This window comes from Oryx dammah, unplaced genomic scaffold (assembly GCF_014754425.2).
Source record: "Oryx dammah isolate SB20612 unplaced genomic scaffold, SCBI_Odam_1.1 HiC_scaffold_5, whole genome shotgun sequence".
Taxonomy (NCBI): Eukaryota; Metazoa; Chordata; class Mammalia; order Artiodactyla; family Bovidae; genus Oryx; species Oryx dammah.
The window spans coordinates 88779245-88803697 of NW_024070189.1; the positions used below are offsets into that span (position 1 = coordinate 88779245).

The following is a 24453-nucleotide window of genomic DNA, read 5'->3' on the forward strand; positions in this document are numbered from 1 at the left end:
AGTCAGAGGGCGGGAAAAATCGGAGGCGTTCGGGCGGGGTCGGAGAATTGTCCAATCAGGGGCACAAGGAGGTGGGTCTCTGGAAACCTTCCAGTCAGGAGCCCCGGCAGTAAAAATATTCGAAGATTGCCCAATCAGACAGGTGAGGCGTGAAGCATCTCCCAATCACAATCCAGGATGAAGAGAGTGTCAGGAGCACTGTCCAATCAGGGCCGAGGGCGGGCACGCTTCCTGCCGGAGTGCGAGTAGTTCTCTGGGGGCCTTGGCGCTGCTGCGCACCTGCCCCGCGGCCTCAGGTGTCAGGTCCCTGTGGCTCTCACCTGCCCGGGCCGCGGGGAGGACTCCCGGGAGAGCCCGGAGCCGGGAAGAGATGGTGAGTGAGCGGGGCCGTGCTCAATATCGGGAAGGGCTGATTTGAACCGGCTGGAAGCGGTCCCGGGGCGGGGTCCTGGCGTCCTGTCCGGTCCGCGCGTGTGTGTCAGCGGTCTAAGAACTACCCGGGTGACCCGATGCTCACAGATGCCTTCCGCACGGGGCCCCGAGAACACCAGCCCCTGGTCGGTTCCTCCCAGCGGACAGTCTGCAGGGGCGGGCGGGGAGCTTGGGGAGACCTGCTTGGGGACCTTGGACTGGGAGGGGTCACCTGGTAGGTCCTCGGTCCTGAGTGACCCCAACTCCAGCCCTCATTTCTTGGAGGGACACTAGTTGTCAGCTGACCGGACGCCTGAGGGGAAAAGGCAAATAATTCTGACCCGTGGGTTCTCACAAGGGAAGTGAGAGAAACTAACGCCAAGGTCAAGGAAAGCGCACTATCAGGTGGGGCAGCACCCCTCAAACCACCACCCCCGCCCAAGCAAAATGCACAGGGGACACAGTGGGGACACTGCTGGTGTCCTTTGTTCAGAGAACACTTCAGTGAGCGATGGGGGAGTGGTGCCCCGCGTGGTGGCATGGCTGCTCTTGACCCTTGGGTCATCTTTGTCTGGGGACCAGTACAGCCCTGCCCCTCCCTGGGTTTGTTACCTTGAAGAGATGTGTTCGCTTACTGGAACCTCAGATTTTTGGCAGGTGTAAAATACATCTAATAAATACAGCGGGAAACAGAAGATAAAGTATTTTCAAAGGGGTGAGTTTCAGAAGAAAGAAAAAAAAGAAAATATCTGCATTCCGTTTGTTTAAAAAAAAATCACCTGTCTGTGGTAAGTTTCTGAAGTCTGTTCCTTTGGGTTAACAAATGGAATTCTGGGGCATAGCCTCAAAAGTTCTGGGGAAAAACATGTCAGAGAAATAGAGATTTCCCTTCCTGTACAGCTGCAGAGAAGTGAAGGAAATACCACATAGCATGATAGGTAAAGATGGTGAAGATTCACCCAAAAATATCAGATATTTAATTTGTGACAGTTGATGCTACTGTTGTTTATTATCTGCAATACACTTTGCTTAAATCTGCAATAAATTGTTTATTATCCTTGAAACCTGTGGGTATACACGGATCTTACTTAGACACCAGTTTGTCCTGTCCTTTGTGCTAAAGTGTCTGTCATTTCTGCTTGGCTCTCAGTGGCTGCTCTGTAGTAAATCAGGTCTCCTTTTAGACACAGGTCTGCTTTGGACTCTGTTCCTCAAGGTAGATCTAATGGCCCATTCCTCTGCCAGTTCATCCTGTCGGGAGTGCTGCTGCTTTAAAATCCTTGCAGTGTGCTAGTCAGGTTCTCTCCTAGTTCTTCAGAATATTTTGACGGTTTAGGGGCATTTGTTCTCATTAGGTTGGAAAGTTAGTATTTGATAAATCCTAAAAAAAAAATCTCTTTTGGGATTTCATGGGATTTTATAAAGATCCTAGGTCTGTCTTGGGAGGATTTATATTTTGGTTAAGAATGTGTGCCATCTTGTCATTTATTTCATTTTTCTTTGTTACTATCCTTAGTGTTTTTAAATTTTTCTATTTCTTTTTTTTTAATGCATTATTTATTTATTTGGCTCCACTGCATCTCAGTTGCAGCATTCGGGATATTTTAGTTGTGGCATGCGGGGATCTAGTTCCCTGACCAGGAATTGAACCCAGGCTCCCTACATTGGGAGCTCAAAGTCTTAGCCACTGGACCACCAGGGTAGTCTAGTTATTAGATTGTTTTTATAGCCCTCATTAAACTTACTTTTACTACTTCAATTTGGTTTTTACCATGGTGTGTGTTATCTTTTCAAAGTGACCTTTCCTGGATCTTCCCCGGTGGTCCATTGGTTAAGAATCTGCGCTTCCAATGAAGGGGATTGGGTTTGATTCCTGATCAGGGAAATGAGATCCCACATGGAGCATGGTGTGGTCAAAAAATAAAGTGACCTTTCCAATTTGCTGTTGCTTTTAATTAGAAAGGTAATGAAATTTGTATTGAGTTTTTATCCTGAGATCTTGTTCAGTATCTTATTCTATGATTATTGTTTTTTTTCTGTTGGTGTCATACACATACAGTTGTTTGAGTTAGGCATTGAGACAACCTCTTTTCTAGTACCGCACGTTTGTGCATTTTCTGGACTGGATTGCTAGTATAATGTTGACTTAGAGGTCAGCTGGCCACACTTCATTTGTATTGTCTTGGAGAAAACAGTTAACTTCATACAATTTATATGTTCTCTTATTTTTTTTTGAAATTTTTTCTCATCTGTTTTCCTTTATCTAATCTTGCATATTACCATCTGTTTCCTACTGGTAAGAGTGTTTTTGTATGTATGACTGTTGAATATCATAAAATGGCTTTCAACAACTCTAAGATGATTAGAGGTAATTCCTGTGAGCTGATTTAGTGTTTTCTGTTGTATAAGATAACATCAGTGTAGGAAAATGCATATGACATATATAGTTGACAGAAATACTGAAGAAAAAAAAATCCTCTGTGAAATGAAACTCAGCCCTCAATGTAGAACCAGCTTTCATACCAGACTGGAAATGAACCCAAATGACAGGCCCCTCACTCTCCAAATTCAACCAATATGTTGAATATGTTGAATTATATCAAGATAATGACATCCGGTCCCATCGCTTCATGGGAAATAGATGGGGAAACAGTGGAAACAGTGTCAGACTTTATTTTGGGGGGCTCCAAAACCACTGCAGATGGTGACTGCAGCCATGAAATTAACAGACGCTTACTCCTTGGAAAAAAAGTTATGACCAACCTAGATAGTATATTCAAAAGCAGAGACATTACTTTGCCGACTAAGGTCCGTCTAGTCAAGGCTATGGTTTTCCCAGTGGTCATGTATGGATGTGAGAGTTGGACTGTGAAGAAAGCTGAGCGCCGAAGAATTGATGCTTTTGAACTGTGGTGTTGGAGAAGACTCTTGAGAGTCCCTTGGACTGCAAGGAGATCCAACCAGTCCATTCTGAAGGAGATCCACCCTGGGATTTCTCTGGAAAGAATGATGCTAAAGCTGAAACTCCTTTGCGACTCCATGGGGTCGCAAAGAATTGGACACGACTGAGCGACTGAACTGAACTGAACTGATATCAAGATATATATGTGTGTGTGTGCTTGTGTGCTCAGTCATGTCCAACTCTTTGTGACCCCAGGCAGGCTCCTAGACTGCAGCCTGCCAGGCTCCTCGGTCCATTTCTAGGCAAGAAAACTGGAGGGATTTCCTTCTCCAGGGAATATTCCAGACCCGGAGAGGGGGGAACCCAAGTCTCCTATGTCTCCTTTATTGCAGGCACTCTAGGGTTCTTTTTATAAGGGCACTAATCCCATCCCTGATCAGCTCCATAAGGCTCCACCTCGAAACACCATCACCTTGGGGATTAGGTTTCAACCTGAATTTGGTGGTGGAGGACACAGACCTTTAGCCCACAGTAGTCCCCAAGACCACCCTGGCTTCACAGATTTACTTGGTGGCTCCCTGGCTTCAGTGTGTAGCTGTGCTCACGGCTCTGATTTCTGATCACAGGAATAAAGCAGAGTCAGCAGGAGAAAGGTGCCCAGGACAGTTCCTGAGGAGACTGAGTGCCGGATCTCAAGGGTTCCCCACCACCCCCCCCAAAATCACACAGGGCAGGCTTCCTCCCTCCACCCCCCACTGCCGTGGTGAGAACATGGTTGACATGCCATCCACCCAGAACACTAATGAGAGGCTCAGTTACCAGGGTTGTGTTGAGCTGGTCATGTAGACACCCTGTGATTAGTCTGAACTGAGATTCCAGACTCCCAGAAGGAAAGCTGTTCTTCAGCATAAACTGTATATTAGTATAAAAGGGCAGAGGAGCCACTGCTGTCAGGGTGGTGAGAATGCTGCCCAGACCCAAGTTCCCACATGCCAGCAGATGGCCAGCCCTGCATGCCAGGCTGAAGAAAGATGACAGCCCCTTGCCCTTCGCTTTGTCTAAACTTTTGCTTCAGCTCTAGGTACTGGTTTAACTTTTTTCCTCCTAATGCAGTACGGTCTTCTAACTCTTTTTCCCCACCCAAAGCTCACTTTTGGGAACTTGAGGGGCGTTTCACCTCCTGCCCAGAAGAGAGCAAAAATCAGAGGTGTCACCTGGGCTGGACTTTGATTGTCCTCTCACTTGGCCAGCATGGCCACTGGCAGCTGTATATTCAGTGAGCTGGCCCTCCTGGAGTTGGATCGCTCAATTTCACCTTGATCAACTTTTAACCTCACAGCAGGCAGTTCAGTCGCCCTTTTATACCCCAGATGACCCCATCGTCATCCGCTCTTCTTCCTCTACTTCCCAGACAGTGCTTTTCCCATATTTTAGTGAGTCTGGATTGTTTCAGCAAATCCCACTTCTGATGTGTCTGGTGACCACAGGACCGCTTGTGGTTCTGCAGGTAGGACTCACGTGACTCAGCACAGAGTTGTACTCATGACTAGAATTTATCACAACAAAAGGACAAAGCAGATTCAGCAAAGGGAAAAGGCCCACGAGGAGAAATCTGAAGAAAACCAGGTACACGCTTTTAAGAGTCCTTTCCCATTGGAGTCACACATAACATACCGCACAGCCCAGGTTGTGACAGCACGTGAAATACTATTTCCTGGAGGCTCATTAGGGACGCAGTGCCCTGGGGTTTTTATTGACAGCTGATTGTATAAGCATACTGTGCCCAGCACGGACCCAAAGCCCAGATGCCCAAACAAAAAGCAGGTGTTCAGCATTAAATATCAGTTTACAGACAGGGAGTAATAATTATGGTGGTGTGAAACCTTCAAAAATTAAGTTCCCAGACGCTAGCCAAGGCCAGTCTTGCCTCCTCGCCAGCAATCATTGCCAGGGATCAAGTTAAGGTTTGCAGCGTCCACTCTTTTCCTGCACGTTCAGTAGAGGAAACACTACAGGCAACTCTATCGCAAGCAACTCACCTGACTCAAGAAGCTCCTGTATAATAGAGATATTCCTGTTATGCTCTGTTGAATAGGTACTAAATTCTGGCATCAGAATTGTTGCAGAAGAGTGTTCTCTTTCCTCTGCTCATGGAATGTCACTGGGTTGATGAACTTTAAAAACAAAACAAAACATGGCTTAAGGGAGGCATTCAGCTTAGTGGTTCTTGTGCTTAGGAATTGGCCTGACTTGCTCATGTGCCCACCAGGGGGAGGGACTTGGACAGAAGAGAAACAGAGTGCAGCCTCTAGGTTGGTTTGTGTGGAATCACTGTCTCCTGGGACTTGAGGCAAGGCAGTGTTTCCTTTGTAGGAAGGCACTGGAATCCTTTATGTATTTTATAGTCAAGGGTAAATTTGCTGTCAGATGTTTCTGATGTTAAAGTCCTTTGCAAAGTATACTCTTAACCTTTTCCTTAAGGTCATCAAGGGTACTGTTTTATGACTCCTGTAGAAGAGCATCATGGAACGTGTGTGTGTCTGTGAGCGAGCTCAGAACTGCTGAGAAGCAGCACTGTCTCAGGAGTGTAGAGAACGTATGGAGTTCTTACTTCCTATCATCATGAAAATAGAGAAAAAGAGTAGAAACTGGGCTGGTGATAACTATTACACAGAAAAGTTAAAATTAACACTTATTCAAATGAAATATTTTATTCAGCCAGTTGGACTGTCCTTATGGCCTGGAGTTCTTTAAGACAATATGGCTAGCTGGCCCTTGCAGCACGTTGGGTTCCCACAGGCCCATTGGCCTCTCATATTTGGTTGGGGGAAAAGAAGGAAAAATGTCCAGTCCTTCATTGTACGTTTTTTAAATTTATATATTTATTTATTTACTTTTGCCCGCACAGTGTGGGATCTTAGTTCCCTGACTAAAAATCGAATCTGTGCTCTATGAATTCCAAGGGCAGAGTCCTAAGCACTGGACTAGGGAAGTCCCACCTTCATTGTGCTTTTATTCCTTTGAACCTCATTCAGATTCCGGCTGACCTTGAGCTTCATGTGCTTATGAATGGTGTGCTCTAGAAAGAAGCTATAAAGTCTCTTGTGTGGCAAGGGGGTTGATGATTCTTAAAATGCAAATATTGTAATGGACACATGTATATGTATGGATGGGTCCCTTCACTGTTTACCTGAAATAATCACAGCATTGTTAATAAGCTGTGCATGCATGCTAAATTGCTTCAGTCGTGTCTGACTCTGCAACCCTACAGATTGTAGCCTGCCAGGCTCCTCTGTCCAGGAGATTCTCTAGGCAAGAATACTGGAGTGGGTTGCCATGCCCTCCTCCAGGGGATCTTCCTGACCCAGAGATTGAAACCATGTCTCTTACGTCTCCTGCATTAATAGGTGGGTTCTTTACCATTCGCAGCACCTGGGAAGCCCTTAATTGGCTATCAGTTCAGTTCAGTTCAGTTGCTCAGTCGTGTCCGACTCTTTGTGACCCCATGAATCGCAGCACGCCAGGCCTCCCTGTCCATCACCAACTCCCAGAGTTCACTCAGACTCACGCCCATCGAGTCGGTGATGCCATCCAGCCATCTCATCTTCTGTCGTCCCCTTTTCTTCCTGCCCCCAATCCCTCCCAGCATCAGAGTCTTTTCCAATGAGTCAACTCTTCGCATGAGGTGGCCAAAGTACTGGAGTTTCAGCTTTAGCATCATTCCTTCCAAAGAAATCCCAGGGCTGATCTCCTTCAGAATGAACTGGTTGGATCTCCTTGCAGTCCAAGGGTCTCTCAAGAGTCTTCTCCATCACAGTTCAAAAGCATCAACTCTTCAGCGCTCAGCCTTCTTCATAGTCCAACTCTCACATCCATACGTGACCACAGGAAAAACTATAGCCTTGACTAGACGGACGTTAGTCGGCAAAGTAATGTCTCTGCTTTTGACTATGCTGTCTAGGTTGGTCATAACTTTTCTTCCAAGGAGTAAGCGTCTTTTAATTTCATGGCTGCAGTCACCATCTGCAGTGATTTTGGAGCCCAAAAAATAAAGTCTGACACTGTTTCCACTGCTTCCCCATCTATTTCCCATGAAGTAATGGGACCAGATGCCATGATCTTCGTTTTCTGAATGTTGAGCTTTAAGCCAACTTTTTCACTCTCCTCTTTCACTTTCATCAAGAGGCTTTTAGTTCCCCTTCACTTTCTGCCATAAGGGTGGTGCCATCCGCATATCTGAGTTCCAGAAAAACATCTATTTGTGCTTTATTGACTGTGCCAAAGCCTTTGACTGTGTGGATCACAATAAACTGGAAAATTCTGAAAGAGATGGGAATACCAGACCACCTGACCTGCCTCTTGAGAAACCTATATGCACGTCAGGAAGCAACAGTTAGAACTGGACATGGAACAACAGACTGATTCCAAATAGAAAAAGGAGTATGCTAAGGCTGTATATTGTCACCCTGCTTATTTAACTTATATACAGAGTACATCATGAGAAACGCTGGGCTGGAAGAAGCACAAGCTGGAATCAAGATTGCCGGGAGAAATAATTGGCTATACTGTAATATGAAATGTTTTTGATATTAAGAAAATAAATAAAAGTTTTAAAAAATGGAAATATTGTTTAATTTGTATAGTACTTTCATTTCTCCAACATGATCTGAATCCTTTGGTTAGAGAAGAGTAAGACTTGAAGTGGTCGCAGTAGAAATGTAGAGGTTAGTGGTAGTGGTTTAGTTGCTAGTCATGTCTGACTTTTGCAACCCCATGGACTGTAGCCTGCCAGGCACCTCTGTCCATGAAATTCCCCAGGCAAGAGTACTGGAGTGGGTTGCCATTTCTTTCTCCAGGGGATCTTCCTGACCCAGGGATCAAACCCAGGTTTCCTGCATTGCAGGTAGTGTCCTGCTTTGCAGGTGGATTCTTTATGAACTGAATCATTAATCTATGAGGGCAGGAGTGTGGACATAAAGTTAGGAGGTGTGTTGACTGAATCACATAGTGAATGTTTGGTGACCACAAAATCTTGTTTGAGCTTCCTGTGACTTGAGGCCAGTTGCTGAGTGTTGTGAATCACATCCAAGCTCCTGCACATATTTTGGTTGTTTCAGCACTCGGTGGTCTTCGAGGATGTGGCTGTTAACTTCACCCTGGAGGAATGGGCTTTGCTGGATTCTGCTCAGAAGGAGCTCTACAGAGACGTGATGCTGGAGACCTTCAGAAACCTAGCCTCAGTGGGTAAGAATGATGTCATTCTTTCACTTAGTTATTTAGAGACAAGCATATCTGGCACATCACTGTTCTGAGATGTAGAATGTAGAAAGGAAGTATGTTAACTAATAAGACAGATGTGGTCACAACTATCTTAGAATCTACCCACAAAAAATGTGAATCTATTTATTAAACTGAGTTTTTCTTTCTGTAAAGAAAGCTCCCTTAGTATCACTAGTAGATACAGGTTTCATGGGGCATTTTAGAACCTTGAGAAAATTTTACTCTTTATTAAAGTGCTTACCATTTTGACCCCTTGTACTTGTTTTTGATGAAGTCTTGACACAGATGAATGCCTCAGTTTCTTTCTCAGCTAACAGGTACTTTCTTGTAAGATTTGTTCCCTTTTTGCTTTCAGATGATGAGACTCAATGTAAGGCCAATGGGTCAGTTTCTCAGCAGGATATTTATGGGAATAAAATATCCAAAGAACATAAAATATCAAAGTTCACTGGAAAGGATTCCTGGCCCTTTGTCTTAGGAAAAATTTGGGAAGAACTCAGCATTGAAGATCAGTACACATACCAGAGTAGACACCCAAGGTGAGTTGCACTCAGAGAAAATAGTATTTCAAGAGGAAATCTTAGCATGTTATGAAGTTTAAAAAGCAAACAAAGCACAAGTAAGCCTAGGTCAGATTTGTTTGTTTGTAGAGATTTTCATGAAGATTTTTTTTTTAATTTGACATTGATGTTGTATTAGAAACAGTTGAAAACAATCAGCTGGAGAGATCATCTTTAAGAAACACTTGTTTCTGTAATGGTTGCAGTTGAGCCCCCTTTTGTGGCATGGAGTTCATTCCACTTTAAAAGAAGTCAAATCAGTGAGAAAATTTACCCATTCAGTGAAATCCGTGAAAGTGTAATCCTTGTGTGTATGTGTGTGTGTGTGCTCAGTCATGTCTGACACTTTGCAACCCCATGGACTGTAGGCCACCAGGTTCTTCTGTCCATGAGATTCTCCAGGAAAGAATACTGAAGTGGGTAGCCATTACCTCCTCTAGAGGGTCTTCCCAACCCAGGGATTGAACCCATGTCTCTTGCGTGTCCTGCATTGCCATGGAAATTCTTTATCACTGCACCACCTGGGAAGCTCTGTAATCCTTGTACTTGCTAATAAATCATTATTAGTCAAACCATTTATAACGTGCTTTTCATGTTTAACAGAAATCATGTGGTGGAAAGACTCCATGAAAGTAATGATCAGTGTGGGGAAGGCTTCAGTCAGATTCCAAATCTTAACCTGTACCAGAAAACACTCACTGGAGTAAAACGGTATGAATACAGTCCATACAAAAAAGCCTTCATGCATCATTCACTCAAGAATCACAGCACTGCTTGCACTGGACATAAACCGTATCAATGTCAGGAATGTGGGCAGGCCTACAGTTGTCATTCACACCTAAGGATGCATGTGAGAATCCATAATGGAGAAAGGCCCTTTGTGTGTAAATTATGTGGAAAAACCTTTCCGCGTACTTCTTCCCTCAACCGGCATATCAAGATTCATACTGCTGAGAAAACCTATGAATGTCAGCAATGTGGGAAAGCCTTCATTGATTTTTCAAGTCTTACTAGTCATGTGAGAACTCATACTGGAGAGAAACCATATAAATGTAAGGAGTGTGGGAAAGCTTTCAGCTACTCCTCAACTTTTCGAAGACACATGATAACACACACTGGAGAGAAGCCCTATAAGTGTATGGAATGTGGGGAAGCTTTCAGCTACTCCTCAACTTTTCGAAGACACATGATATCACATACCGGGGAGACACCACATAAATGTAAGGAATGTGGGGAAGCCTTCAGTTATTCCTCAGCTTTTCGAAGGCACATGATAACACACACAGGAGAGAAGCCCTATGAATGTAAACAGTGTGGGAAAACCTTCATTTATCTCCAGTCCTTTCGAAGGCATGAAAGGATTCACACTGGAGAGACGCCTTACGAATGTAAGCAATGTGGAAAAACCTTCATCTATCCCCAGTCATTTCGAAGACATGAAAGGACGCACGGCGGAGAAAAACTCTATGAATGTGACCAGTGTGGAAAAGCATTCAGCCACCCATCCTCCTTTCAAGGACACATGAGGGTGCACACTGGAGAGAAACCTTACAAGTGCAATCAGTGTGGGAAAACTTTCAACTGGCCCATATCCTTACGAAAACACTTGCGAACTCACACTAAAGAGAAACCCTATGAATGTAAACAGTGTGGAAAAGCCTTCAATTTGTCTGCTTGCTTTCGAGAGCATGTGAGAATACATCCTGGAGACAAGTCTTATGAATGCAAGCTATGTGGGAAAGCCTTCTACTGTCACCTCTCCTTACAGAAACACATGAGAAGGCACACTGCTGAGAAGCTTTATGAATGTGAGCAATGCCAGAAAGCTTTCAGTTGGCCTGAACTTTTGCAACAGCATGTGAGAACTCATACTGCAGAGAAACCTTACGAATGCAAGGAATGTGGTAAAGTTTTCAAGTGGCCCTCGTCCCTACCAATACATATGAGAATGCACACTGGAGAGAAACCATACGAATGTAAGCAGTGTGGGAAGGCCTTCAGTTGTTCCTCATCCTTAAGAAGACATGCAAGGATACATACTGTGGAGAAACACTACATATGTAATGGAGAAAATCCTCCTGCAAATGAATTCATGCACAGTGCTTCAGAAAATTCACATGAGGAGAGAAATCTTATAAAAGTTACAAATCTGGTATTACCTTTATGAGTCCCTCGTCATGGAAGTGGATCCATATTGAGTGTATTTCTAGTTCTTTTTGATGAAAATTAATTGTTAAAGTACTCTCTTAACTATAGTACATAAATTTTGTAGGTAGTGGGTTTTTTTTTATGTCTTAGGAAATAAAACATTTATCTTTCCATTTGGACTCATAGTGATTTGCAGTGTATTTTTAATATATACACTATATAGTTTAGAGCAACTACCCAATGTGGGCTTCGAACCCATGACCCTGGGATTAAGAGCCCGATGCTCTTCTGACTGAGCTAGCCAGGCAGTTGAATATATAGTTTAATATCTTAGTTGTTTAAATTGTCCTTTAAGGGGTCATTGGAACAATGACATTGTGGTATTTGTTGGAATTTTCCTACTGGCTTAGTGTGGCAGATACTGGATAATCAACCATTACATATTTTCCACCATGGTATTGAGACAGCCTTTATTTATTTAGGCCAGTGGAGCCTTATTCCATTTTTCTTAAAAATAGTTGGTTGCTGCTGCTAAGTCATTTCAGTCGTGTCCAACTCTGTGCAACCCCATAGACGGCAGCCCACCAGGCTCCCCCATCCCTGGGATTCTCCAGGCAAGAACACTGGAGTGGGTTGCCATTTCCTTCTCCAATGCATGAAAGTGAAAAGTGAAAGTGAAGTCGCTCAGTCGTGTCCGACCCTCAGCGACCCCATGGACTGCAGCCTTCCAGGCTCCTCCGTCCATGGGATTTTCCAGGCAAGAGTACTGGAGTGGGGTGCCATTGCCTTCTCTGAAAATAGTTGGTAGAAATTTGTAATTATGCAGAGTTCTTCAGAGTGTATAGTCTCATGTGAATTGTTACTTTGAACTTTTATGCTTTGCTTTGTCTTCACTTGTGATTGTGAATTAAAACTAGGTTTTTATTTAAGAGACACTTGTGATGTGACCATGAGATACCGACTTCTGGATTGTGTTACATCAGCATGAGTAGTGTTAGGAACTACAGTTCCCCAGATCCCTTCCCTTTATGATTCTCTGTCCAAATATACCAGAAGCCTATTGATGTGAGATTTGGAAGGCAGAAGTGAAGCCATTACTAAGGTTTTGCAGTTTGTTGTTGTTTAGTCACTCAGTTATGTCTGACTTTTTTGCGACCCCATGGACTGTAGCCCACCAGACTCCTCTGTCCATGAGATTCTCCAGGCAAGAAGACTGGAATAGGTTGCCATTTCCTTCTCCAGGGGATCTTCTTGACCCAGACATGGAACCTATGTCTCCTTCATTGGCAGGTGGATTCTTTACAGTGAGCCACCAGAGAATCTATAGATACATTTACTTATCACTGAAATAACCATTTTGGTTTCCTAACATATTTTGAGGCATATTGTTGGGGAAAGGTCAAAGAGCTGCTTCTAGAACTGTTCCTTAAGATAGTAAGCCTGAGGCAACACTTACTCACGGAGGAATTTCAGAGATTATTGCTGCTATCAAGTCTTGGGCGATACAAGGACTTTTTTTTTTAACTAAACTTTTCTTTCAGTTTGGTTGTTATAAAAGCTATGAAAGGGGAGTTTGAAATATCACAATCCTTTTTTAAAAACTTGTAGTTGATTTACAATGTTGTGTTAATTTCTGCTGTATAACAGTGATTCATTTATATATGTGTGTATATGTGTGTGTATTCTTTTCATTTTCTTTTCCATTATGGTTTATCACAGTCACTGGATATAGTTCCCTGTGCTATAGTAGGACCTGGTTGTTTGTTATTATTGACACAATATTATTGACTGAAGTCCTTATAGACCAGGGCTGAAGTTCCAACTTCAATGCCAGGTATTTTAATTGGCAAACAACCTGATACCCTATGAACCACATACACCCAAATCAGGTCATATGATTTAATTCTATTTGTGGACTTCTCTGACAGTGCAGTGATTAAGACTCTGTGCTTCCACTGCAGGGGCACAGGTTCATTCCTGCTTGGGGAACTAAGATCCTTCATGCCACACGGTGCCCCTACACACCACCCCCCACCAAAAGGTATTTGTAAGTAATGCTACTATGCCCACCTTTGTCTTCAGATTCTGCAAGTGGCTCAGCCTCTATGGCTGTGTCATAGAACCACAAAAATCTGATGCATAGCAACCCAGGTTGGTATCCCCTGGGGTATCCCCCCAGGCCACATGGCCCTGAAACCAGGCCCCCCAGAAGCCACAGGAGTCACCACTTAAGAAATATATCTAGGGCTTCCTTGCTGGCTCAGTGGTTAAGAATCCACCTGCCAACACAGGAGACATGGGTTTGATCCCTGGTCCAGGAAGATCCCATGTGCCAGGGAACAACTAAGCCCATGGGCAACAACAACTGAGCAGCAAGTGAAGCCGCTGCAATGAGAAGCCACTGCACTGCAACTGGAGAAAAGCCTGCTGCAGCAAGGAAGACCCAACACAGCCAAAAATAAAGAATTTTTTTAAATGAAATTGTCTTATAAAAACAAGTATATCTGATTTTTTTAAAAAAATCTATAGACTTATTAAAGAGGAATCTTATTCACAGAGTGCTGCCAGAGGACCGACGCTCGGGCCTAAGATGGGCCAGCGTCTCCAACCACAGAGCAAAGGGCTTTTCCCATCTGTGTGAAGAGGGGAAGCAGGATGAAAGTTGGGCTAGTGAGGGGCTAAGCGGATTCTGAGACCAGCAGGATTGGACGGGGGCCTCCTGGGTACCTTGTCTGGAGAAGCTGACCAGGGGCTTGTTCAGAACCTCACTGTTGCTCAGACAAGGGTAGGAGGTGAGGGCCTGCGATCCAGAGTTCCCATTCCCTGTGGGGAGGGAACGTGATACCATGGGTTATGAAATAGGACTCAAAAAGAATTTGGTCAAGCCCAGATTAGGAGCCGGGTCAGGAGAGCGGGGCCTCCTGGTGCCAAAGGCCACACGTCAAACACGGTGGGATCCTGGCTTATACGCGGACATGAATGTCTTTGTTCTTAAAGAAATGACACAGACCCACAATGACTTCACCCCTGGACCATTGGCCCCTGAGGACACCAGGCTCTCCTATCCCATCTCATCCAGTCCCGATCCTGGACAGGGGTTTCTCCAAGGGGCAAGTTAAGTCAGGACTTCTCGGTCCAGGTCCACCTGCCCGGAACAAGTTCTGCTAGGAACCCACGTTCCGGGCTAGCGAGTCCAGGTATCTAGAAGGAGGCCGGGCAGGGATGGGCTGAAGCCGAAAACCACACTTCCGCCCGGCATAAGTACCTGACGAAGGTTCAGACTAAACACTGAAGCCTGGAAGAACAATAACACTGTCCAGTCAGGGGAGGCGGGGGCGAGCCCAGGAGAATAACCAGAACTACTGGGAAGGTATCAGAGTAACAGGATCTGAACAACTACCCAATCAGGGCCCGGAATCTTGCCTGAGTATTATCTTTTCGGAGTCCTGGGGTGAGTGTCGGGAGTACCATCCAATAAGATCGCCACTTCCCGGAGAACCATTCAATCATGGGCTGCGGGGGCGGGTGTTACGTACACAAGAAGCATCTGGCGGAGGAGTGCGTGGGACAGCGCCCAATTAGACGGCGGAGGCCCCGAACTCCGTCCAATCAGGACCGGTGGCGGCCACCCTCCCATCCCGCGCGGGCGTCTCTCTCTTCAGACCTGGGCGCTCCGGCATACCTGTGGGTTGCGGCCCCAGGTGTCATGTGTCCGTGGCCTCGCGGGCTCCGGGAAGGATGCTTTGGAGATCCAGGAACTGGCAGATATGGTGAGTTCTCTGGCCGGAGCCGGAGACCGGCTGGGGCTTATTACGACCCGCTGGGAGCTGAGGCAAGCCCGGGTCTCCGGCGCCCGCTCCTCTAGATAGCGACCCAAGTCTCCCCCTCGACCCCGTTGTCCTGTCCCCTCTTGAGTGGGAGTCTCGGCCTGAGAATGCGTCCCTTGGGGATCCCAGGGAGAACCGGGTGACCCGGGCAGTGGTCAGGGGGTGGGGTGAGGGGACCCTTCCTGACCTGACAGATGCAGTCATATCCCTACCAGGTAGGAAGGTGCTTTATTCCCATTAAAAAAAAAAAAAATTCAACGAAGTAAGTTTCCAAGCTCTTACTGGTTTTATTCAGCCATTCATGAATCTGGTAGCTTCCCATCCAGCCACAGAAGGGCGCTGCGGGTTGAAAGTCTCCTGTAGGCAGAAGAGAGCGGGTCGAAGGAAGCAGCGAAAGTGGGTTTTGTCTGTGGTGGGTTCCTTTACCCTAGGGAGGGCGCGGGTCTGCCAGGCAGATCGTCTCCCTGTGCCGACCCGGTAATTCCTGATTGACTGCTTTCAAATTCCATTTCTGGGAAAGGCTGAAACTCTAAGTTCAACCAGCTCGGTGTCTTGGGACTCAGCATAAGTGACTCCATTTGGGGCTGTGGGCTTGTTTTAATATTCCAGAGATCTCAACATATATCCCAGGGTCTCAGACGAAACAGAAAAGGGCTTTTCTGTTCTGGGTGAGGAGGGTGAGACCAAGCCTGGGGGATCTCTGGGGTCAGTGCATTCTCAGCCCAGCTGGGGAGAAGGGGAGCTTTATTCTGCATCTCAGTGCTTCTTGAGGATGGGCAGGGGGAGCTGGTGACCAAAAAGTCAGGGGAATGTTTGGGTTACAAATGGGCAATTGTGAACACTTGGTCAAATGAAAAATTCAAACTTCCTAAGCATGCACTTTCATACTTTCATTCAAGTGTGTTATTGTGGGGTGCGGGCGGGGGAGTCTGTAAGTGTCTCAAAAGGAGTTTATTTTACACAAAGGAGTAATTTGCTCTAACAAAATAATGGAACCTGGGACTTCCCTGGTGGTCTAGTGGTTAAGAAACCTCCTTCCAATGCAGGGGATGTAGGTTTGATCCCTGGTCTGGGGATTAAATCCCACATGCTACAGAGCAACTAAGACCCAATTAAGCCAAAAATAATTAAGTTTTAAAAAATAATGGAACCCCAGGAGAGGGGTTGTGGGAAACTGATCTACAGCCGGTAGATCTGAAGAAGCATAGGTGACAGTCTGATCCTGAGACTGGCATCTGAAGTGTGTGTGTGTGTGTGTCTGGGGGTTGGAGGCGGTCTTGAGGGACTGAGCGTTTAACCTGTGGAATCCAATGCCATATCCAGGTAGAGCGTGTCAGACCCCAGTTTCAAGAGTAGGAAACCCAGCTGGAGTCACAGAGAATTGCCTGGTATGGGGAGAAACCACGACATATTGGTGACCAGGAGTCTCCGAAGTGATGTGGTCTCTGTGAGGGTAAAGAGACACAGAGGGAAGAAACACACAGGAGGGAAAACTGAGTTTTCCCCAAACACGCAAGAAGGAAGAGCTAGTTTTCCCTTTACCAGGCTTCATCACATCAACCGACCCAGCCCGTCCTCTGGGAGTTTCTCCTTGCTAACTCCGTGTGTCTCCCAGCTCTCAATCTGGGGCTTTTAAACGTTCTTTCATATCTTTTTTCTTACTTGATGGGGCCATGTTGGGAGTTTCCACAAGAATGATATAGCTTATGGGTGGTTCAGGATGGTGGGCGGACTCTTCTCCAGGCACTGTCCTTGGGTGATGCAAACAGTACACGGGTGGTGATCGGTGAGCATGGCTGACCTGCTGTGCTTTAAGCCAGCACGTCCACGGTGGAGTCGGGGGCCACATTTCTATCCAGGAAACCTCTATTAAGGCAACTGTGGGATCACCATTTTCACTCTGTAGTACTGAAAGCAAATCAGACTGAATTCTCAAAAATTTTCTTTGCATTTCCCTGATGACTCATGTTGAACATCTTTTCATGAATGTTTGTTTTTTCTTTTTTTGTTTTCCTTTTCATGAGCTTATTGACCATTTATATTTCTTCTTTGGAAGAGTGTCTGTTCCAGTGTTAGGTGTCAGCATCTCCTGGATGCCCTTTAGCATTTCATTCCCTCTGTTTCTAGTTTGTTGAGTATTTTTATCAAGAAAAGATGATGTGGGGTTGTTTTTCTTCCCTTTCTTAAAAAGCATTATGATGAGACATTTTGCATTTTTTTTCAAAAATAATTCTTTTAATTTATTTTTGACTGTGCTAGGTCTTCACTGCTGCTGGGACTTTTCTCTAGTTGTGGCCAGCTGGGGCTACTCTCTAGTTGTGTGTGCACTTATCATTGCAGTGGCTTCTCTTGTTGTGATACATGGGCTTATTTGCTCTACGGGATCAAACTAGTGTCTCCTGCATTGGCAGGTGGATTGTTTACCACTGAGCCACTAAGGAAGCCCTTTCTAATTCCTTTTTTTTTTTTTAATCCTTTTTGGCCTATCCACATGGCATGTGGGATCTTAGTTCCCCAACTAGGGATCGAACCCATGCCCCCTGCATTGGCAAAGCAGTATTTTTTTTTTTTCCCCTTTGGTTGTGCCGGATCTTCGTGGCTGCTTTTGGGCTTTTTCTAGTCGCAGCGAGCAGGGGCTGCTCTTCATTGCCCGGGCTTTGTATTGCAGTAGCTTTTCTTGTTGTGAAGCACAGGCTCTAGGTACTCAACCTTCATTAGCTACAGCTCGTGGGCTCCAGAGTGCTGGCTCAGCAGTTGCCCATGGGCTTAGTTGCTTCACAGCATGTGGAATCTTCATGGACCAGGGATTGAACCTGTGTCCCCAGCATTGGCATGCAGGTTCTTTACCCCTGAGCCACCAGGAAAGTCCCAAAGGTGATGTGTTTTCACAGATACCTTTTCTGGGTCTGTTGAGGTGATTGTGTGGTTTTTGTTCTTTATTACTAAGGTATATGATACCAGTTTCCCATGGATGGAAGAGCCTGGTAGGCTGCAATCCATGGGGTCGCAAAGAGTCAGACATGACTGAGCGACTTCACTTTGACTTTTCACTTTCATGCACTGGAGAAGGAAATGGCAACCCACTCCAGTGTTCTTGCCTGGAGAATCCCAGGGACGGGGAGCCTGGTGGGCTGCCGTCTGTGGGGTCGCACAGAGTCAGACACGACTGAAGTGACGAAGCAGCAGCAGCAGCTTTGTTTCTTTGAACCAAACTTTTTATTCCTGGAATAAATCTCCCTTGGTCATGGTGCTGAATCCTTTTTATATCTCTCTGGATTTGAATTGCTAACATTTTGTTGAGGAATTTTTTTGTTTGTGTTTATATGGGATACTGCTCTGTAGCTTTCTTTATGTGTGATGTCTTTTTTTGGTTTTGGTATCAGCATAATGCTAGCCTCCTAGAAGGGGTTGGAAAGTGTCTCCCCACAATTCAATTTTGTATATGGATTCCCAATTATTAATACTAATGGTGTTTAACATCTTTTCATGTGGTTATTGGCCTTTTGGAGAATTGTCTATTCACATTTATCACCCCATTATTGAGTTGTCTTATTTGTCTTTTATTTTTTATTGTTGTCTGGTTGTTTAGTCACTAAGTCATGTCCAACTCTTGCAACCCCGTGGACTGTATAGCCCATCAGGCTCCTCTGTCCATGGGATTTCCCAGGCAAGAATACTGGAGCAGGTTGCCATTTCCTTCTCCAGGATTGTTGTTATGTGAGTTCTTCACATATATTTCTGATACAGTGCTCTCATCAAGTATGTGACTAGCAAACTCAGTTGCAACCCTAGTTGAAGTAACTTTGCCTTCTTTGTAGCTGATGTTGTGGGATTTCTTTTTTCTTCACGTCTTGAACCCATATTTTTTTTGCTTAAGAAAACTCTACTTTTTAATTTTGTACTTGTTATCTTTTTACATCATCAATGTAGAGTAATCCCATATTTCTCTAAATATAATAATTAGGTTCTTCATTCTCCCTCTTAGAGTCACCTTTGGCTCAATCACCATCAGATTCTTCAACAGCTCTTGTTTGTGGGACATCTTCCTTGAATTCCAAGCACTCTGTTATTTATCTGAGAGGCCCTGCTGGCTTGACAGCTTCCTGAGGAACCAGGCCCTTTCTTACCCAACAGACGTGCTGAGCCCTGCATCCTGGATGGCCTGTATACCCTCAGTGTCCACCTCATCATAGGAGGGGTTGTGTCTCTGCCTCTGTCGGATATGAGGGGACCAGACCAGACTGCTTCTTGCTGTTGCCTTCAGGTTCATGGTTATTCAGATCCAGCAGCACTGATGTTCTGATTCCAGTTCTTGAAGGTGACAAAGACAGTGATAACTTTCGACCAAGCCAATGTCCATTTCCGTGTTATCTGAATGATGGAGTTTCATTTATCAGTCTTTACCATGGCTCAGAATCTACTGTCTCAGTAAGAACAGTTCTTTTTAGTCCTGTCTCCATTAGTCCATGTCTACTGTTGCTGTCACATTTTGCTTCAGTGTCCAGCACTTTCCATCACTGAGGAACCTGCATTGGATTTGCTGGCGTATGGTCATTTCCCACAGGAGTGTGAGCTCAGGAGTCCTAGGAATTGAATCCAGTTCCCACCTGTTGGCCTCCCCAGCCTCCCACACTCAAGGGTGAAAGGGGGGCCTCACTGACACAGAATATATCGCTGTTTCAGGACTCAGTGGTCTTTGAAGATGTGGCTGTGAACTTCACCCTGGAGGAATGGGCCTTGCTGGACCCTGGTCAGAGGAAACTCTACAGAGATGTGATGCTGGAGACATGCAGGAACCTGGCCTCTGTGGGTGAGGACAGCTTCCTCCCTGCACTAAGTCTTTAGGGAACAGTAATTTCTTATAATGTCCTTTCTTACGAGGGACAGGGATGGGAATATGTTGGAAAAAAGGCAGACATGGCTCCTGCCATTATAGAACCTGCCTATAATCAGGTTGCGTTTCCATGAAAGCAGTTTCATGCATTGATTGACTTTTTGTCACTCTTGAGCAGAATCTCAAGGTTCCCTAATTTGGGCAGTGAGAGAAGCATAATGGTTTTCACCCTGTGAAAGTTACACTTGTCAATACACATTTGACATGATGATCTTATTGCAGTTAAACCCACACTGACCCATCATCAGTGAAATGAGGACTGGAGAATCGGCCCATCTCATGGACAACTTGCTGTTCTCCACCCTCCCCATAAGGAAATTTCTCCACTAGCAGTATGGCAGCCACACACTGTCCAGCATCCCAAGGGCTGCTGGGTCTATGGACACAGGCCTTGTCCAGGGCCTCTGTACCTGAGATCACCAGGGAGCTCACTTCTTGGGAGGAGCAGGTTCTGGATCAGACAGCGATGTTTGGACATACCCATTAGGAACATGACCAGGTCTCTTGAGAAGGTGATGGATATAATTAACCTGGCTTCCCTCTTGGAGTTTTCGTCCATCCTTGCCCATTCAAGAAATCTTTGGGTACCTCCCTGTACAAAGGAAGGATTCGGGAAAGTGCATCTTGCCCCATTTCTTCCTACTCTCCTTCTTTGATAATATTGATCAGACATCAGTCTCCATTCTTTTTGAAATATCTCTTAGTGAACAAAGCTGCCACTTTGACTCATTTTTCCTGTGATGGCCAAAATTCCAATTTGTCTCCATGTCTATTTTTCCTTATAAAGTTGGTTTACATTTTTGAATCTGTATATGGAAAGTGATCTACATATGGTTTCTTTTCTTTCCTTTGTCCCACTGTTTCTTTCCTGAGAATTTAGTTACATTACCAATTGTTACAATTGTTACCAATTGTTCTTGCCTTAAGGTTAAAACCAGATCAAGTACTCAGTGTGATGTTTTGAAAAGTGAACTGTTCAGTAAAGAGAAAAAAGTAAGATTCACAAGAAATGATTCCTGGTCTCTTTTTGGAGAAAACCGGATGTTTCTTGACATCAGAGGTCACCAGACCCTAGAAAGGGATTGGAGGTGAGTGGAACTGCCATGGGGGTGGGGGGATACCTGCAGCCTGTTAGACTCACTTGAAACTAGAGGAAAGGTGTAAACCTAGCTAACCAAATTTGTACTTAGAAACATTTCCAAAGAAAATACTTTCCTAAATATGATGTTGAGTATATAAATCACAATGAGGTTGGAAACAAAATGATGACCAAGATACCCTGTATATAAGAAACACAGAAAATGTTGACTCTGTTTTAGCACTCAGCCAGAGCATTAAATTTGTTGCACTTTGTCACAATGCAGGGAGTATAAAAAATATGCTCATTCATTGAAAATGGCAAGTATGTAGTCAAAATAATAATGAGCAATCATCAATAAATCATTAGTGAAGAAATCACTTATAATCATTCATCTCTAATACTGTGCTTCCCATTTTGAACAGAAATCATTTGGTAGAGAAGCTCTGCATAGATAATGAAGGTCATCACTGTCTGGAAGCCCTGAACCAAATTACAGATCTTACTCTGCATAAGGGATATTGGCCTGGAATTCAGCCCTGTAAATGCACTAAGTGTGGAAAAGCCTACAGGGGTTGTTCTTTCCAAAATCAGCAGAGATCTCTCCCTGGATACAGATATTATCCATGAGAGGAATGTGGGGAAGCCTGCAGCTGTGTCTCATGCCTAAGCCCTCCTAGGGGCACAGACATTGAAGAGGAACCCAATAAATGTCAGGATGCTGGGAGAACATGTAAGAGATGTGTGAAGAGTCATGGTAGTAAACGGTCTTCAGATTGTAAGAAATCTGGAAAAGCTCTTGCTTTTCCCTCATCCTTTAAGGGACATGAGAGAGGTCAGCATGGACAGAAAACCCACATGTGTAAAGTCTGTGGGAAATCCTTTACCTCTCAGTCATACCTTGCATGGCACAAGAGAACTCACACTGGAGAAAAACACTGTGGGTGTGAGGAATGTGAGGAAGCCCTCCGATATTCCTCATCCCTGGTTGGACACATGATGATACACACCAGTGACAAACCTTATATGTGTAAGAAATGTGGAAAAGCCTTCAGTTGTCCCAAAGACTTCAGAAGACATATGAAAACACACAGCGGTATAAAACCCTACGAATGCACAGAATGCAGCAAAGCCTACAGCTCCTCCTTATCTCTCAGGGAACATGTAGGAACACAGTCAGGAGAAGCCCTGTGAATGCCAGCACTGCGGGAAAGCCTTCAGGCATCAGAGATATTTTAAAAGGCACGTGAAGATGCACAATGGAGCAAAGCCCTATAAATGTACAGAATGCGGCAAAGCCTACAGCTGCTCCATGTCCCTCCAGAAACATGAGAGAACACACACGGGACAGAAGCCCTTTGGATGTCCACTCTGTGGGAAAGCCTTCATGCACCAAGCCTCCCTTCACGGACACCTGAGGACACATAGCAGGGAGAAGCCTACACATGCACGCAGTGCCAGAAGGCTTTCCGTTGGCCCTCCTCCTTAAGGAAGCATGTGCGAATGCACAGTGAGAAGCCCTGCACATGTCAGCAGTGTGGGAAAGCCTTTTGGTACCCCACAAACCTGCGAGGACACATGAGGACACACACCAGGGAGCAACGCTGAACAGCAGGCCTCTGGGAGAGACTTCATTTTCACTTCAGACTTGGAATGCAAGCAGCGCCCTGGAGCAGAACCTTGTGAATGGGACACTGTGGGAAGACCTTCAGCTCTTCACTTATTTCATACACAAAACCTCAGGGCATGACAGAAATCTCTTAATGGATATAAATATGGTTTTCCCTTCCTAAGTGCCTTGTCTTTGATAGGGATGCCAGGGTATTCATTCATGTTCTAGCTCATGTTGCTAATCTGAACACTTAAGGTAACTATCCCTTTGTCTCTTTCATCTGTACTAGTTATATTTCATTACCTTTGATTTTACATCATCATGCAGTCATATAAAGTTTATCTCGTTTCTGTTACAATGTCTTTTGGGTGGGAGGACTATGTCTCTTGGCTTGGGGGAATCTTAGTTTTCTAACCAAGCATGGTATCCGTGCCTCTGCAGTGAAAGTGCAGCGTCCTAACCATTGGACTGCCAGAGAATTCCTGTTACAATGTCTTTTAAATTTTTATTTATTTTTTACTGTGTTGGGTCTTCATTGCTGTGAGAGGGATTTCTCTGGTTGTGCTGAGTGGGGGCTACTCTCTCGTTGCAGAGCATGGGCTGAGTAGTTGTGATGCACAGGCTTAGTTGCCCCGAGGCATGTGGGATCTTCCAGGACCAGGAAATGAACCCATGTCCCCTGCATTGGCAGCAGAACCCTTAATCTTCAGACCACCAGGGAAGTCCCTACAAAGTCTTTTGAACCCAGGGGTGTAAGTGGTTTTCAATTTTCATTTTGTGTGTGTGCATGTGTACAACTTTGTATGTTTAGGCAAAAAGTTTTTGATTCCTTCTTTGTTTTATATTCCCAGTATGCTCTCATGATATGAGGTTTGTATTGTTGAAAAGTATTTCCTGGTCCACTGTTAGAGATAAAGAATTGTCTGACTCAGTATTTGCTCTCCCCTAGAACCTTTATACTGAAAGTTGTGTCTTCTATGTTTCTTTGTAGACAATGGATACCATATCTGTATTCACAGTAATTAGTAATTGTGGAAGGTCTTAAAGGACCTTCTGTCTTGCCTGGTAATGTTTGTAATTTGGCCTCTGCTCATTGTCCTTGACCTTGGTTAGAAATTGGACACAAAACACTGAGTTAAGAAGAATGACTTGTTGGCAGGGAGATGAAAGCTGCTGTCTAGATGATTCTACTGAACTGTGTTGTCATCTTGGGTAAGGTGGGAAACTGTATATCCAGAGTCCTTCTGTTAGTGATTGTGAGTTAAAGTTCTTAAGAAGAGGAAGATGCATGAAGTCTGGAACTGGAGTGAGGAAGCCATGATTCTCAGCTCTTCTGTACCATCAGGAGACAGAGCTGCAGGGCAGCCTGGTGGCCTGAGCTCCAGCACTGCTTTCTCACTTCTGGCTCTGCCTGTGTGGAACAGCCCCAGTCAGACACATGTTTGATGTTAGTTACCTGCTGGGCAGTAATGTGGACTATGCTCAGCAGTGTGGACAAGGCCCCTCATCGTGGGTCCTCTTTGGTTTTCAGGTTCACACAGTTCCCTGCATGTTCCTGTGGCTTCTTGGGATCCATTAGGCCACTTATTCAGGCTTCCGAAGATTCCTCAGTGATTTTCTCATATCCTGTGACCCTCTTCAGGTCCAAGGATTCTCCTAATTACATGATTTCTGTAGGAAACATCTTGTTCCTCTAACAGTGGATGTTTCCTACCTCTACCCATTGCAGATGTAATGTGGC

The 24453-nt window shown here is 44.9% G+C and overlaps 2 protein-coding genes across 2 annotated transcripts; both read left to right on the plus strand.

The window, feature by feature from the left end:
• The first annotated feature begins 251 nt into the window (after positions 1-251).
• Positions 252-23074, plus strand: LOC120864784 (zinc finger protein 555-like). The gene is made up of 5 exons (XM_040241895.1): positions 252-373; positions 8431-8557; positions 8949-9132; positions 19812-21110; positions 21526-23074. Exons 1-4 carry the CDS (start codon positions 371-373, stop codon positions 19840-19842), a joined length of 345 nt encoding a protein of 114 aa, XP_040097829.1. The 5' UTR covers positions 252-370; the 3' UTR covers positions 19843-21110; positions 21526-23074.
• LOC120864783 (zinc finger protein 555) lies at positions 9673-11480 on the plus strand. Its single transcript, XM_040241894.1, has one exon. It carries the CDS (start codon positions 9746-9748, stop codon positions 11318-11320), a length of 1575 nt encoding a protein of 524 aa, XP_040097828.1. The 5' UTR covers positions 9673-9745; the 3' UTR covers positions 11321-11480.
• Positions 23075-24453: the final 1379 nt, after the last annotated feature.

What these genes read in the sequence shown, in the direction of transcription:
- LOC120864783 (XM_040241894.1), top strand. Translation starts at nt 9,746, where the DNA reads ATGTTTAACAGAAATCATGTGGTGGAAAGACTCCATGAAAGTAATGAT.
- LOC120864784 (XM_040241895.1), top strand. An exon ending in CAGAAACCTAGCCTCAGTGG is followed by an intron (nt 8,558 to 8,948) that starts GTAAGAATGATG and finishes TTTTGCTTTCAG; the next exon opens with ATGATGAGACTCAATGTAAG. An exon ending in TACCAGAGTAGACACCCAAG is followed by an intron (nt 9,133 to 19,811) that starts GTGAGTTGCACT and finishes TCGCTGTTTCAG; the next exon opens with GACTCAGTGGTCTTTGAAGA.